This window comes from Thalassophryne amazonica, chromosome 8, assembly GCF_902500255.1.
Source record: "Thalassophryne amazonica chromosome 8, fThaAma1.1, whole genome shotgun sequence".
NCBI classification, from domain to species: Eukaryota; Metazoa; Chordata; class Actinopteri; order Batrachoidiformes; family Batrachoididae; genus Thalassophryne; species Thalassophryne amazonica.
Genome location: NC_047110.1, coordinates 109,718,731 through 109,732,198, shown reverse-complemented (window position 1 = coordinate 109,732,198; position 13,468 = coordinate 109,718,731). Strand labels below are relative to the sequence as shown.

Below are 13,468 nucleotides of genomic sequence, written 5' to 3'. Positions count from 1 at the left end.
ACACGCCTGTTCTCACAGACATACAACTAATAATCAATAAATAATAATAATAATGTATAAATATCAATGGATTGGTGAATCAAATACAGTATGTATTTTTTTTTTAGTCTAATTCATTTTCTGGGGTTATCTGTTTGAAATTGAGAGTAACTGATTTTACAACCCCAAATCAGAAAAAAGATGATAGGGATTTTTTTTTTTTTTTTTTAATAAAGGCAGTGATTCTTACATTTACTTTGACTTTTATTTCAATACAGAAGGCATCAACCCAAAATAATTCATGGTTTGTGTGGCCATTATGAGTAACCATACTGCAAGGAGACACGTGAGGGAAGTCACCAAGACAACTCTGAAGGAGTTACAGTATAGGCTTCTGTAGCTGTGCTGCATTACCACTCATAGAGGTTCAGGATGACTTGGTACAGAGGAGGATGCTCTTAAAAAGAACATGTGAAATTTCAGCTCTAGTTTGCCAGAAGACACATGAAAAACCCGAGCCTAGATTTGATGTTTGATCCTGTTTTGTAATCCTTCTCTCCTCCAACCCAACATGAAGATGTGAACGGGGATGTAACAGGAAAATGTTGCACCATTCCCAGTTTCTCCACTCACATCCACAGAAGCCTAGAACTCCTTTAGAAATGCCTGGGTGGCTTCCCTCACCAGTCTCCTTCCAGCATGTGATCACTCTGTTTTTGAGACCTGTCTGCGTGACACAGATTTACTGTATAGGACCACACTGTTTGTATCACTCAATGAAGTTCAAGACCTATTCAGTGACTTCAGTGGATTCATCACTTGACTTGTTAGTTACAAATAAATGGCTGTAAAAGCGATGATTCAATTCTCCTATTTAGAATAAATTGCCCCCTCCCAACTTTTGTAATGTGTTTCAGGTCTTAAATTCTGCAGTGGATATATATTAACATATGAAATGAAGTTGACCAAAGAAAACATGACATATCTTGGGTTCATACTGTATGCAATGAAATACAAGTCGAAATAAAAGATCACTGCTGTTTCTTTATTTATTTTGTATTTATTTATTTTTGCATTTTCCATATTATTCCAGCTTTTTATTTGGGGCTATACAACATAAGTTTTGTTTTTATCTCACTTCGACTTCAGCAACATGGATGTATTTTTTTTTTTTGTTAAAACACTTTGAACAAATAAAGCACTGTTATGATTATTATTACATATTATTATTATTATTCTATGTACAGGATACTGTTTCTTTCAGTAATAAAATATAACCATCAGATCACTATTTCTACCATAAAACCATCACACCTTGTTTGGAAAAAAATAAACAAAGAGAATAAGCCTCGACCTTTGCCCTTGTGGTCTAACTTATATTCCAGTCAGATTTCAGTGTTTCCTATAAATTGCTCTGAGCTACAGTGCAGCTGTGGAGAAAGAGTTAACATGAAAAGATCAAAGCGGCGGAAACATCAGAGAGCCACAGCGATCTGATCACGAGCCAACCTCCAGGCTGAATTCATAATTACGTCTTTAACAAATGTGCGCATCTGTTCCGTTTCTAGGTTAAAATCTGTTTGTGTTCGATCCGTCTGTATTTCACTGTCAGGGAACAACAAGCCTGAAAATTCTGATGATTTTACTCCACTGCCCCTGTTGTTGTTCTTATTGTTACAGAATGAGAGCAATACATTTACATCTTCTATGACGAGGCTTCGCTTTTTTTTTGTTTTGTTTTACAGAATATAAGAAACTACTTTATCCAATCCAATACAGCTTTATTTATGTAGCACTTTAAAATCACCCACAGGGTCCAAAGTGCTGTACAATAAGACAATAAAATACATAAAAAATAACTCAATAAATACATTAAAATACAAAATGCATTTAAAATGCACACAGCTCACAGGCATAGCATTTCACTTAGTTTTAAAAGCCAATAAAAAGAGATGAGTTTTTAAAAGTGATTTCAAATGCATAAGTGATGAAGCCTGTTTAATACGCACTGACTTTATGACTCAAATGATTAACTTCTGATTCACAGCAGTGATACTTAAAAATATGAGTAAAACTGAGTTAAAACAGGTTTGTTTTCAAATGATTAATATAATATTTCTCCATGTGAATGATGTGGAGGGTTTGCAACAAAGCTGCTTTTTTAAAATAGAGATTAATCTAATGGGGAAAGGTGTGAACCTTCACTTCACAAACACACTTTAGCAATGACCCCCCTCCCCACACACACAAACAAAATTACAACTTCACAATCTCACATATGGTGCATCCGGAAAGTATTCATAGCACTTCAGTCCCCTCAAAATTCTACTCACAACATCCCATAATGACAACATGAAAAAAGTTAAAAAATTTTTTTTGCAAATTTAGTAAAAATTGTAAAGACTAATAAATCACATGTACATAAGTATTCACAGCCTTTGCTCAATACTTTGTTGATGCACCTTTGGCAGCAATTACAGCCTCAAGTCTTCTTGAATATGATGCCACAAGCTTGGTGCACCTATCTTTGGGCAGTTTGATCCATTCCTCTGTGCAGCACCTCAAGCTCCATCAGGTTGGATGGACAGCGTCGGTGCACAGACATTTTTAGATCTCTCCAGAGATGCTCAATCAGATTCAGGTCTGGGCTCTGGCTGGGTCACTCAAGGACATTCACAGAATTGTCCTGAAGCCACTCCTTTGATATCTTGGCTGTGTGTTTAGGGTCATTGTCCTGCTGAAAGATGAACCGTCGCCCCAGTCTGAGGTCAAGAGCGCTCTGGAGCAGGTTTTCATCCAGGATGTCTCTGTACATTGCTGCATTCATCTTTCCCTCAATCCTGACTAGTGTCCCAGTTCCTGCTGCTGAAAAACATCCCCACAGCATGATGCTGCCACCACCATGCTTCACTGTAGGGATGGTGCCTGGTTTCTTCCAAACATGACGCCAGAGTTCAATCTTTGTCTCATCAGACCAGAGAATTTTGTTTCACCTGGTCTGAGAGTCCTTCGAGTACCTTTTGTCAAACTCCAGGTGGACTGCCATGTGCCTTTTACTAAGGAGCAGTGTTGCTACAGTTACTTTGAAAAAGTAATCCAATTACTGATTACTGATTACTCCGATCACTGATTGGTTAATTCATTATACGCGTCTCCCCCTCCCCCCATGTCTTCTTCCCACATGGATTCACCCCTGACTTGCTGTTTGAGCAGGAAGAATGGATAACATTTATTTATGCAGAAAACATGACCAGATTGACAGGTAAGAAGTTTTATCAGCATTTTTATGTCATGTTGTCCTTTAGGTGCATTTCGGTGGGAAAAAAAAGCGTTAGCATTTGCACATCGCAGATCAGCTGTTTTTAACAAGGACACACAGAATGGCACAGAGTTTTAGGGCCCTGTCCCACTGGGGAGAGGATTAATTGCGCATGAATTGAGTACACAAATTGTGGGCGTTCATTGTCGTCGACAACAAAAATGGCCAAAAATGACAAATGTCCCAGTATGAATTATGGATATATTAATAATATATAGCGAATATATGATGAACACGGTTATATCACGATTGTATAATGCATGTAGTGAGGAAACGGATCCGACGCATCGCGATCATCACGGCAGTATTATGGATGTATTGTGAATGCATCGCGCCCGTGTTTGCATGTGCACGGCATCTGCATTGCCGTCATAAATGAAGCACACTCGGGCCATCGGCATCACTATTCACACCAACAATACAGGCTCTGGAGCAAGTACTGGACTTGGACAAGTTGACTGGAGTAAAGAAGCAGTGAACAGGGCGAGTGGTGACATCGGCGGATCACATCAGAGCGCAGCTCGTCTGAACGATTATAGCAAGTTAAATCTGTTATAAACATAGGAATAAATACTGTAACAGCTGCAGACGAAGGAAAAAAACACGCAACTGTTTTATCAAGCTGTGACAATGTAAACAAGTCAAATAATTACCTTTTTAGACGGCTCAAAATGCTTTCTGCAGCTGGAGCTGTTCTTGTGCACGTGCATGCGTGCACGAACGGCTCCAGCTGCAGTTTCCTCTGTGATTCAGGAGGTGATTAGAGCTGTTTTCAACAGCCAATTTGCAGAATAAAATGATTAATCCGCCACTAAATAATTATTTTATATATGCAGCATCCAGCGCAGAGCGCGTAGCAGCCGACAGAACAAAGAACGGCTTCCAGCTGTGAACACAGCGCATCTGATTTGCATCCACCACAAATAAAATGCAAAGCAGATGTAATAAAAACACTTTATTTGTGGCTGCATGCAGTCGCTACAACTTATTTTAGTCCGTGATGTGGACATGATGGACACGCAAAATATCCGTTTTACACACTGTCCCAGTCCGCTGCCAAGCCGCAAATCCCTGTCAGTTGCGGATATCAGCAGATGATGGCGAATATACAGCAAATAGACTGAGTATGTACTGTGTATGTATGGAGTATGTATGGAGTATGTAAGGCGGATGTCATCCGCAGCCAAAATTTTGTGCAGCTCAAAAATTCTGGCAACGGAAAAACGTGTCTCTGCGGATAATTGCGGACGTGTGCGGGTGTCGGCCGACTCATACAAGCATGTTTCACGCATATTGTGGATATTAAGCGAATATGAGCCAATTTTGTGCGCAATCCATATGCAAATCCTCCTAAACGCCAGTGGGACAGGGCCCTTAAAGAAGAAAAAAAAGCGGAAATGCATTACTAAGTAACGCGTTACTGACATCTGTCAGGTTTCAGCCTGGATCTGGGGTTTTGATCCCATTTTTGCCTCCTCTCTTTTTCTCATTGTCTGCTCCAGCTTTGATTTATTAGTTGTTTTTGGTCATTTGTTTATTTTCTGTGCTGTTTTGCTCTGTCACTTTGTTTCTTTGTTACTTTTAATACTGTTGCCATCGTTTAGCTCCATTCTAGTTTGTTCTACTAGGTCATGTTTTCATTGTTTATCATCAGTTGATCACTGGTTTATTTTGTTCATCTCATTTCTGATTTTATCAGTTATGTTGTAGTATCGGATTTTGTTTTCTGTTTACAATTTTGTCTTTATTTGTTTGTTTTGCCATCTGTGTTGTGTGGGCCGCTGAAGAGGAGGTACTGCTGGCCCACCACCACCAGATGGCGCCTTGCTTGGAGTGCGGGCTTCAAGCACGAGAGGGCGCCGGAACCAGTGGAGTGACAGCTGTCACATCATCACCACCAGCTGTCACTCATCTACGTCAACCTCCATAAAAGCTGGACTGCAACTCCACCTCCCCGCCGAGAAATCATCTACCATACAGGTAATTTCTCTGCTTAAACTGAACAAGAGTCTGATCTCATTTACAGCCGTTTTCCTGTGACGTGTCCTTGTCTGCTGTATTGGCGTTTGGTGTGGACTACGACGGCTTCGCCTCACACCCCAACCAGATAAGTGGTTTCACAAGGAGCTGTACGAGTGTGTGATTGGAGGTGGAGGTTCTCCCTCCTAACTGAACACAGACTGTGGGATTACTGAGTGTGCGTACTCACACTCATCAAACTGTTTCTGTTCTCTGCCAGCAGTACCGGGTCTGACTGCTGAAGACGGTGGCCACCTGGGGCGCAGGGCTTGGCGGCTCCGGTGTTCTTCAGATCCGTTGGTGGTGGAAGCTGTGTGGGTTCCGGCTCTTCTATCACCAGACGTCTTCTATCTTTGAGCCTGCCACACGCCACCTTGTGTATGATTGACATTCCGCACTATTGTTATTGTCTGTACTTCATTGTGTGCTTCACAACATTAAATTGTTACTTTTTGGCTTATCCATTGTCCGTTCTTTAACGCCCCCTGTTGTGGGTCCGTGTCACAACACCTTCCCAACAGGATTTCTCGGCCAGCGTCATGGATCCCGAGGGGCGTCAACCAGCGCTTGAACAGCCAATGGAAGAGCGAGGTGCACAGGCGCCAGCAGGAGGCGTGTTAGGTGAGCTGCAGCACATCTTAACCGCCTTTACTGCTCGGTTGGACTTAGTTACCGAGCAGAGCATTATTCTCAATCGAAGGATGGAGGCTCTCACCGCCCAGGTGGAAGCGCATGCTCAGGGCGCTGCTGCAGCACCTCCTCCTGCTGACCGAATGCCAGAGACAGACATTCCACTGGTCATTCAACGAACCCCCCCACCTTCCCCTGAAGCATACATAAGCCCTCCGGAGCCGTACGGAGGCTGTGTGGAGACGTGCGCGGACTTCTTGATGCAGTGCTCGCTCATCTTTTCACAGCGTCCCGTCATGTACGCGTCAGACGCTAGCCGGGTGGCTTACGTTATAAATCTGCTTCAAGGAGAGGCACGCGCCTGGGCTACGGCGCTCTGAGAGCAGAATTCACGGCTCCTAACGAATTACACTGAGTTTGTGAGGGAGTTCCGACAGGTGTTCGACCACCCTCATAGAGGCGAGACCACTTCAAGCGTGCTGCTGTCGATACGACAGGGGTGTCGGAGCGCAGCGAAGTATGCAGTCGACTTCCGCATCGTGGCAGCGCGAGCCGGCTGGAATGCTGTTGCGCTCCGCGCTGCCTTTGTAAACGGACTGTCTCTGGTCCTTACGGAGCACCTGGTGGCGAAGGACGAGCCGCGGGATTTAGACAGGCTTATCGACCTGGTTATACGGTTAGACAACCGATTAACAGAACACCGACGGGAGCAAGGCGAAGGGCGTGGTCAGGCACAAGCCGTCCCTCTTCCTCCTGGGTCCGAAAAGGAGCCGACTTCCCCACGCTCCACAGCCAGGGCTCTCCACGTGACGACAGCTCCCCCTGCTGACGTTGCTATGGAAACGAGCAGGGCCAAAAAGCGATCAGATCAGAGACAAAGGAGGCTGATCCGTGGAGAGTGTTTTCTCTGCAGCTCAACCGAGCACATACAGAGAGAGTGCCCCAAACGGTCAAAACAGCAGCACTCGTCCTTAGAGACTGGGCTAAGGGTGGGTCACAATACCCACGCGGGGAAACCCCGAAAATCTGCACGTATCCCGTCACGATCCTGAGTGGGGATCTAACCCTCACGCCCCAGCACTGGTGGACACGGGGTCGCAGGGGAATCTGCTGGACAGCAGATGGGCAAAGGAGGTTGGGCTCCCTCTGGTGGCCTTACCGTCACCATTGTCGGTGCGGGCACTAGATGGCACCCTTCTTCCACTAATCACACACAGACACAGCCCGTGACTTTGGTTGTTTCTGGAAATCACAGGGAGGAGATTGTGTTTTATGTAACACCTTCTACCTCCCGAGTGATTTTGGGTTTTCCATGGGTTTGAAACACAATCCCCAGATTGATTGGCCGTCTGGGGGTTGTGGTTCAGTGGAGCGAAACCTGCCACCGGGAGTGTTTAGGATCCTCGGTTCCAACCCGGTGTGACAGCTAAGGAGGAGGTTTTAGTCCCCCCCAATCTGGCAGCGGTGCCAGCCGAGTACCATGACCTTGCTGACGTCTTCAGCAAGGATCTGGCACTCACGCTGCCCCCACACCATCCGTACGATTGTGCCATTGATTTGATACCGGGCGCTGAGTACCCGTCCAGCAGCTGTACAACCTCTCACGTCCTGAACGCGAACCAATGGAGACCGACATCCGGACTCGTTAGCTGCCGGTTGATCCGGAACTCCTCCTCCCCGATGGGTGCTGGTTTCTTTTTGTGGCAAGAAGGACGGCGGACATCGTCCATGCATTGATTACAGAGGGGCTGAACGAGATCACGGTTCGCAACCGATACCCGTTACCTCTGTTGGATTCAGTGTTTACGCCCTTGCATGGAGCCCAAATTTTTACAAAATTGGATCTTAGGAATGCTTATCACCTGGTTCGGATCCGGGAGGGAGACGAGTGGAAGACGGCATTTAACACCCCGTTAGGTCACTTTGAGTACCTGGTCATGCCGTTCGGCCTCACCAATGCGCTCGCGACATTCCAAGCGTTTGGTTAGGACGTCTGCGGGACTTCCTGCATCGGTTTGTCTCGTATATCTAGACGATATACTCATCTTTTCTCCGGATCCTGAGACCCATGTCAAGCATGTACGTCAGGTCCTACAGCGGTTGTTGGAGAACCGGCTGTTTGTGAAGGGTGAGAAGTGCGAGTTTCACCGCTCTTCTTTGTCCTTCCTGGGGTTCATAATCTCCCCCAACTCCGTCGCCCCTGATCCGGCCAAGGTTGCAGCGGTGAGAGATTGGCCCCAACCAACAAACTGTAGGAACAGTTCATTAAGGGCTACAGTCAGGTAGTTAGCTCCCTGACAGCCCTGACCTCCACTAAGGTCCCCTTCACCTAGTCGGATCGGTGCGAGGCCGCGTTTAGGGAGTTGAAGCGCCGGTTCTCGTCTGCACCAGTTCTGGTGCAGCCCGATCCTACTCGCCAGTTCACAGTGGAAGTGGATGCCTCTGACTCAGGGATAGGAGCCCGTGCTGTCCCAGAGCGGGGAGTCCGATAAGGTCCTCCACCCTTGTGCCTATTTTTCCCGCAGGTTGACCCGGGCTGAGAGGAATTATGACGTCGGCAATCGGGAACTCATAGCGGTGAAGGAGGCTCTTGAAGAGTGGAGACACCTGTTGGAGGGAGCGACGGTGCCCTTCACGGTTTTCACGGACCATCGGAACCTGGAGTACATCCGTACTGCCAAGCGGTTGAACCCCAGGCAAGCCCGCTGGTCACTGTTCTTCGGGCGCTTTGACTTCCAGATTACATACCGCCCCGGGACCAAGAACCAACGATTGGATGCCCTGTCCCGGGTGCATGAAGAGGAGGCCAAGGCAGAGTTGTCAGACCCCACAGAGACCATCATCCCCGAGTCCACTGTCGTGGCCGCCCTCACCTGGGACGTGGAGAAGACCGTCCGGGAGGCCCTGACACGGAACCCGGACCCGGGGACCGGCCCGAAGAACAAACTGTACGTCCCACCGGAAGCCAGAGCTGCCGTTTTTGTTGGGAAAGTGTAGGTACACGGACCCACAACAGGGGGCGCAAATGAACGGACAATGGAGTAGGTCAAATAACAACACTTTACTGTTGTGAATGTGCACAACAAATACAACAGATTACAACAATAGGAAAAAAGTCAATTCACAAAGGTGTCGTGTGGGCAGGCTCGAAGATAGGAGACGCCTGTCCAAAGCAGAACCGGAACCACACGATTTCCTCCGCCACCAGACCCCGGGAATACTGGAGCCGCCAAGTCCCGAACTCCCAGGTGGCCACTGCCTCCGCGTGTCGGACCTGGTACTGCTGGCGAGGAGCAAAAAAGCAATTAAATGAGGGCGCGTGTGCACCCAGGAATCCGTACGGCAGGAAAGCTACCTCCACCTCTCATTGGAAAAGTAGTCTACACTACAACGCACAAAGTTACAACAGAATACTGTCAACAGTCAGCTGAGGTACGTTACCTTCCAGGTAGAACGATATCTCGGCAAAGAGGTGGAGATGACGTCTTGCTGATATACCGATGCTGATCAGATGAGTGGTGACAGCTGTCATAGGTGATGAGTGTCAGCTGTCACCCCGGCTGTTCCTGTGAGGTGGCAGTGCCCTCTGGTGCCTGGAGCCCACACTCCAGGCAGGGTGCCCTCTGGTGGTGGTGGGCCAGCAGTACCTCCTCTTCAGCGGCCCACACAACAGTTTTGGACTTCTGCCATGGTTCCAAGCTCTCCTGTCATCCCGGGGTGCGCAGGACCATGGCAGTAGTCCAGCAGCGTTTCTGGTGGGCGTCTATGGAGGCCGACGTCTGGGACTATGTCCAGGCCTGTACCACCTGTGCAAGGGGCAAGGCTGACCACAAGAGGACCTCAGGACTCCTCCAGCCCCTACCGGTGCCTCACCGCCCCTGGTCCCATATCGGCCTGGACTTTGTCACGGGCCTCCCGCCGTCCCAGGGCAACACCACCATTCTCACGATAGTGGACCGGTTCTCCAAGGCGGCCCACTTCGTGGCCCTCCCGAAGCTCCCTACAGCCCAGGAGACAGCAGACCTCCTGGTCCACCACATCGTGCGTCTGCATGGGATACCAGTGGACATCGTCTCAGACCGTGGCCCTCAGTTCTCCTCTCAGGTCTGGAGGAGTTTCTGCAGGGAACTGGGGGCCACCGTGAGTCTCTCGTCTGGGTATCACCCTCAGACAAACAGACAGGCAGGGCAGGCCAACCAGGAGCTGGAGCAGGCCCTCCGTTGTGTTACCTCCGCGCACCCAACGGCCTGGAGCACCCATCTGGCCTGGATCGAGTACGCCCACAACAGCCAAGTGTCGTCAGCCACCGGCCTCTCCCCGTTTGAGGTGTGTTTGGGGTTCCAGCCCCCATTGTTTCCACTTGTGGAGGGAGAGGTCGGTGTGCCCTCGGTCCAGGCCCACCTCAGGAGGTGCCGCCGGGTGTGGCGGACCGCCCGTTCTGCCCTGTTGAAGGCCCGGACGAGGGCCAAGGTCCATGCAGACCGCCGGCGTTCCCCGGCCCCTGCATACCAGCCCGGGCAGGAGGTGTGGTTGTCAACAAAGGACATCCCACTTCAGGTAGACTCTCAGAAACTGAAGGACAGGTATATCGGGACCGTTTTCCATCACAAGGTCCTCAGCCCGGCCGCAGTGAAACTACGGCTACCAGCTTCACTGCGGATCCATCCTGTCTTTCACGTGTCACGAATCAAGCCTTACCACACCTCACCACTCTGCACCCCTGGACCTGCACCGCCCCCTGCCCGGATCATCGACGGGGAGCCGGCATGGACCGTGCGCCGGCTCCTGGATGTCCGTCGCAAGGGTCAGGGGTTCCAGTATCTGGTGGACTGGGAGGGGTATGGCCCCGAGGAACGCTCCTGGGTGAAAAGGAGCTTCATCCTGGACCCGGCCCTCCTGGCCGACTTCTACGCCCGGCACCCGGACAAACCTGGTCGGGCGCCAGGAGGCGCCTGTTGAGGGGGGGGTCCTGTTGTGTGGGCCGCTGAAGAGGAGGTACTGCTGGCCCACCACCACCAGATGGCGCCCTGCTTGGAGTGCGGGCTTCAAGCACGAGAGGGCGCCGGAACCAGTGGAGTGACACCTGTCACATCATCACCACCAGCTGTCACTCATCTACGTCAACCTCCATAAAAGCCAGACTGCAACTCTACCTCCCCGCCGAGAAATCATCTACCATACAGGTAATTTCTCTGCTTAAACTGAACAAGAGTCTGATCTCATTTACAGCCATTTTCCTGTGACGTGTCCTTGTCTGCTGTATTGGCGTTTGGTGTGGACTGCGACGGCTTCGCCCCACACCCCAACCAGATAAGTGGTTTCACAAGGAGCTGTACGAGTGTGTGATTGGAGGTGGAGGTTCTCCCTCCTAACTGAACACAGACTGTGGGATTACTGAGTGTGCGTACTCACACTCATCAAACTGTTTCTGTTCTCTGCCAGCAGTACCGGGTCTGACTGCTGAAGACAGTGGCCACCTGGGGCGCAGGGCTTGGCGGCTCCGGTGTTCTTCAGATCCGTTGGTGGTGGAAGCTGTGTGGGTTCCGGCTCTTCTATCACCAGACGTCTTCTATCTTCGAGCCTGCCACACACCACCTTGTGTATGATTGACATTCTGCACTATTGTTATTGTCTGTACTTCGTTGTGCGCTTCACAACATTAAATTGTTACTTTTTGGCTTATCCATTGTCCGTTCTTTAATGCCCCCTGTTGTGGGTCCGTGTCACGACACCTTCCCAACAATCTGGTTATCTTTACTTCAGTCATAAGCCAGTTCCAGTCTAGTTTTGTCTTAGTATTTATTTTCTTGTTATTCTCTGATCAGTTCCCATGTAGCTTTTCTTCTTTATTTGTTATCTGATGCTTCGCTTTTAAGTTCTCATGTTCATGCTCTGATCTGGTTCTGTTCATAGTCCTCGGTTTCTGTTTGACCTTTGTTCTGTTTTCCCTCAATTCCATTTGTTTGTGTTCTCACTCCATGTCACTGGACCTGCCTCGTGTCTTTGTCTCTCACTGTCATTCTGTCTGTTTAGTGTATTCATCCACTCACGCTCTTTACTCTGGCTCACGCGTCGTTGCATCTTACATCACTCCACTTTGTGTTGTCTCCACTGCACTATCTTGCGCCTGCTTCCCTCATCTATGTTTCATCCAGCCACACCTCCTTCCAGAATGTTCCCCACACCTGTCTAGTTCCTCTGATCACCTCCACCCTTATTTAAGCAGCTTCAGTTCACCACTTCCCTGCCAGTTCGTCGCACGTTTTGTCGTCGTTCTAGCCCTTATCACAGCCTTGTTTTAACCAGGTTTGATTGCCTGCCCGTATTTTGACTTTGCTCATTTTTTGTACTTTTTCTGTCTTGCCTTTGAACTCCTCCATGCCGTGTACCTGAAACCTGCTTGTTTTGTTGGACCACGCCTTAGCATTACGTCTGTCTGTAGCTCCGCTCGCTGACTGATACATTGTGTACCGAATCCTTGCTAGTTTTTTGATAAAGCCTTTTCTACTAACCCTACGTTCTGTCTGTTAGTCAGCATTTGAGGTCCAACCATCTTCTGTGCCACGCCACCCTCGCATCATGACAGCATCACTGCTAAGGAGTGGCTTCCGTCTGGCCACTCTACCATATAGGCCTGATTGGTGGATTGCTGCAGAGATGGTTGTTCAGGAAGGTTCTCCTCTCTCCACAGCCGAATGCTGGAGCTCTGACAGAGTGACTCTGTCAGAGCTCCAGCATTTGTCGCTCTGACAGAGTGACTATCGGTCACTCTGTCAGAGCGACCACCTGCGAAAGTGTGACCACCTGTGAAATATAGCGAAGATTCGTCCCATCTGTTTATGGCTGATGCTGAGACTCTGATTCATGGGTTTATCTCTTCTAGATTGGACTACTGCAATGTTCTATTTTTTGGTTTACCACAGTCCAGCATTAGGCTCTTCAGTTGGTTGAAAATGCTGTAGCCAGACCTTTGACACGAAGCAGAAAGTTCGACCACATTACACCCATTTTTGCGTCTCTTCACTGGCTTCCTGTCCCAGTGAGATCAGATTTAAGGTTCTGCTACTAACCTATAAAATTATTCATGAACTGGCACCTCCCTACCTAGCTGATCTAATTAAACCTTACGTACCGGCCCAGGCTTTACGTTGTCAGGGTGCAGGACTACTTTGTGTCCCTAGGGTGAATAAGAAGTCTACGGGTCACAGAGCTTTCTCTTATCGTGCCCCTGTTCTGGGAATGATCTCCCTGCGTCATAAAACAGTCAGATTCTGGGGAGACTTTCAAGTCCAGATCAAGACGCACTTATTTTCCCTTTCATATGGTTAGCATACTGGTACAGTTTTGTTTTACACTTTTTACTCTTTTAAATTCATTTTCTTAGTAATTGGAGTGTGCCGCGCCTCAACTTTACCTAAATTCTGGGTCTTTTAGTGAAGTTTAGGGTTAGTGGCCAGCGATCACCTTAGTATTCTCTGTTTTCTTGTGGTTTAATGCTGACAAATTATACAGTATTTTTTT

The 13,468-nt window shown here is 48.4% G+C and overlaps 1 protein-coding gene across 2 annotated transcripts in view; it reads right to left on the bottom strand.

Moving 5' to 3' along the window:
• Window positions 1–13,468, bottom strand: part of jph3 (junctophilin 3) — a 142,208-nt gene that overhangs the window by 45,122 nt on the left and 83,618 nt on the right. Inside the window, exon 3 of one of the 2 annotated variants that reach the window (XM_034177247.1) lies at window positions 9,787–9,815. The exons of the other annotated variant lie outside the window; for it this stretch is intronic. Within the exon in view, the coding sequence (XP_034033138.1) occupies window positions 9,787–9,815 (29 nt within the window). The remainder of the gene's footprint in view (window positions 1–9,786; window positions 9,816–13,468) is intronic. 2 annotated transcript variants of the gene reach the window in all.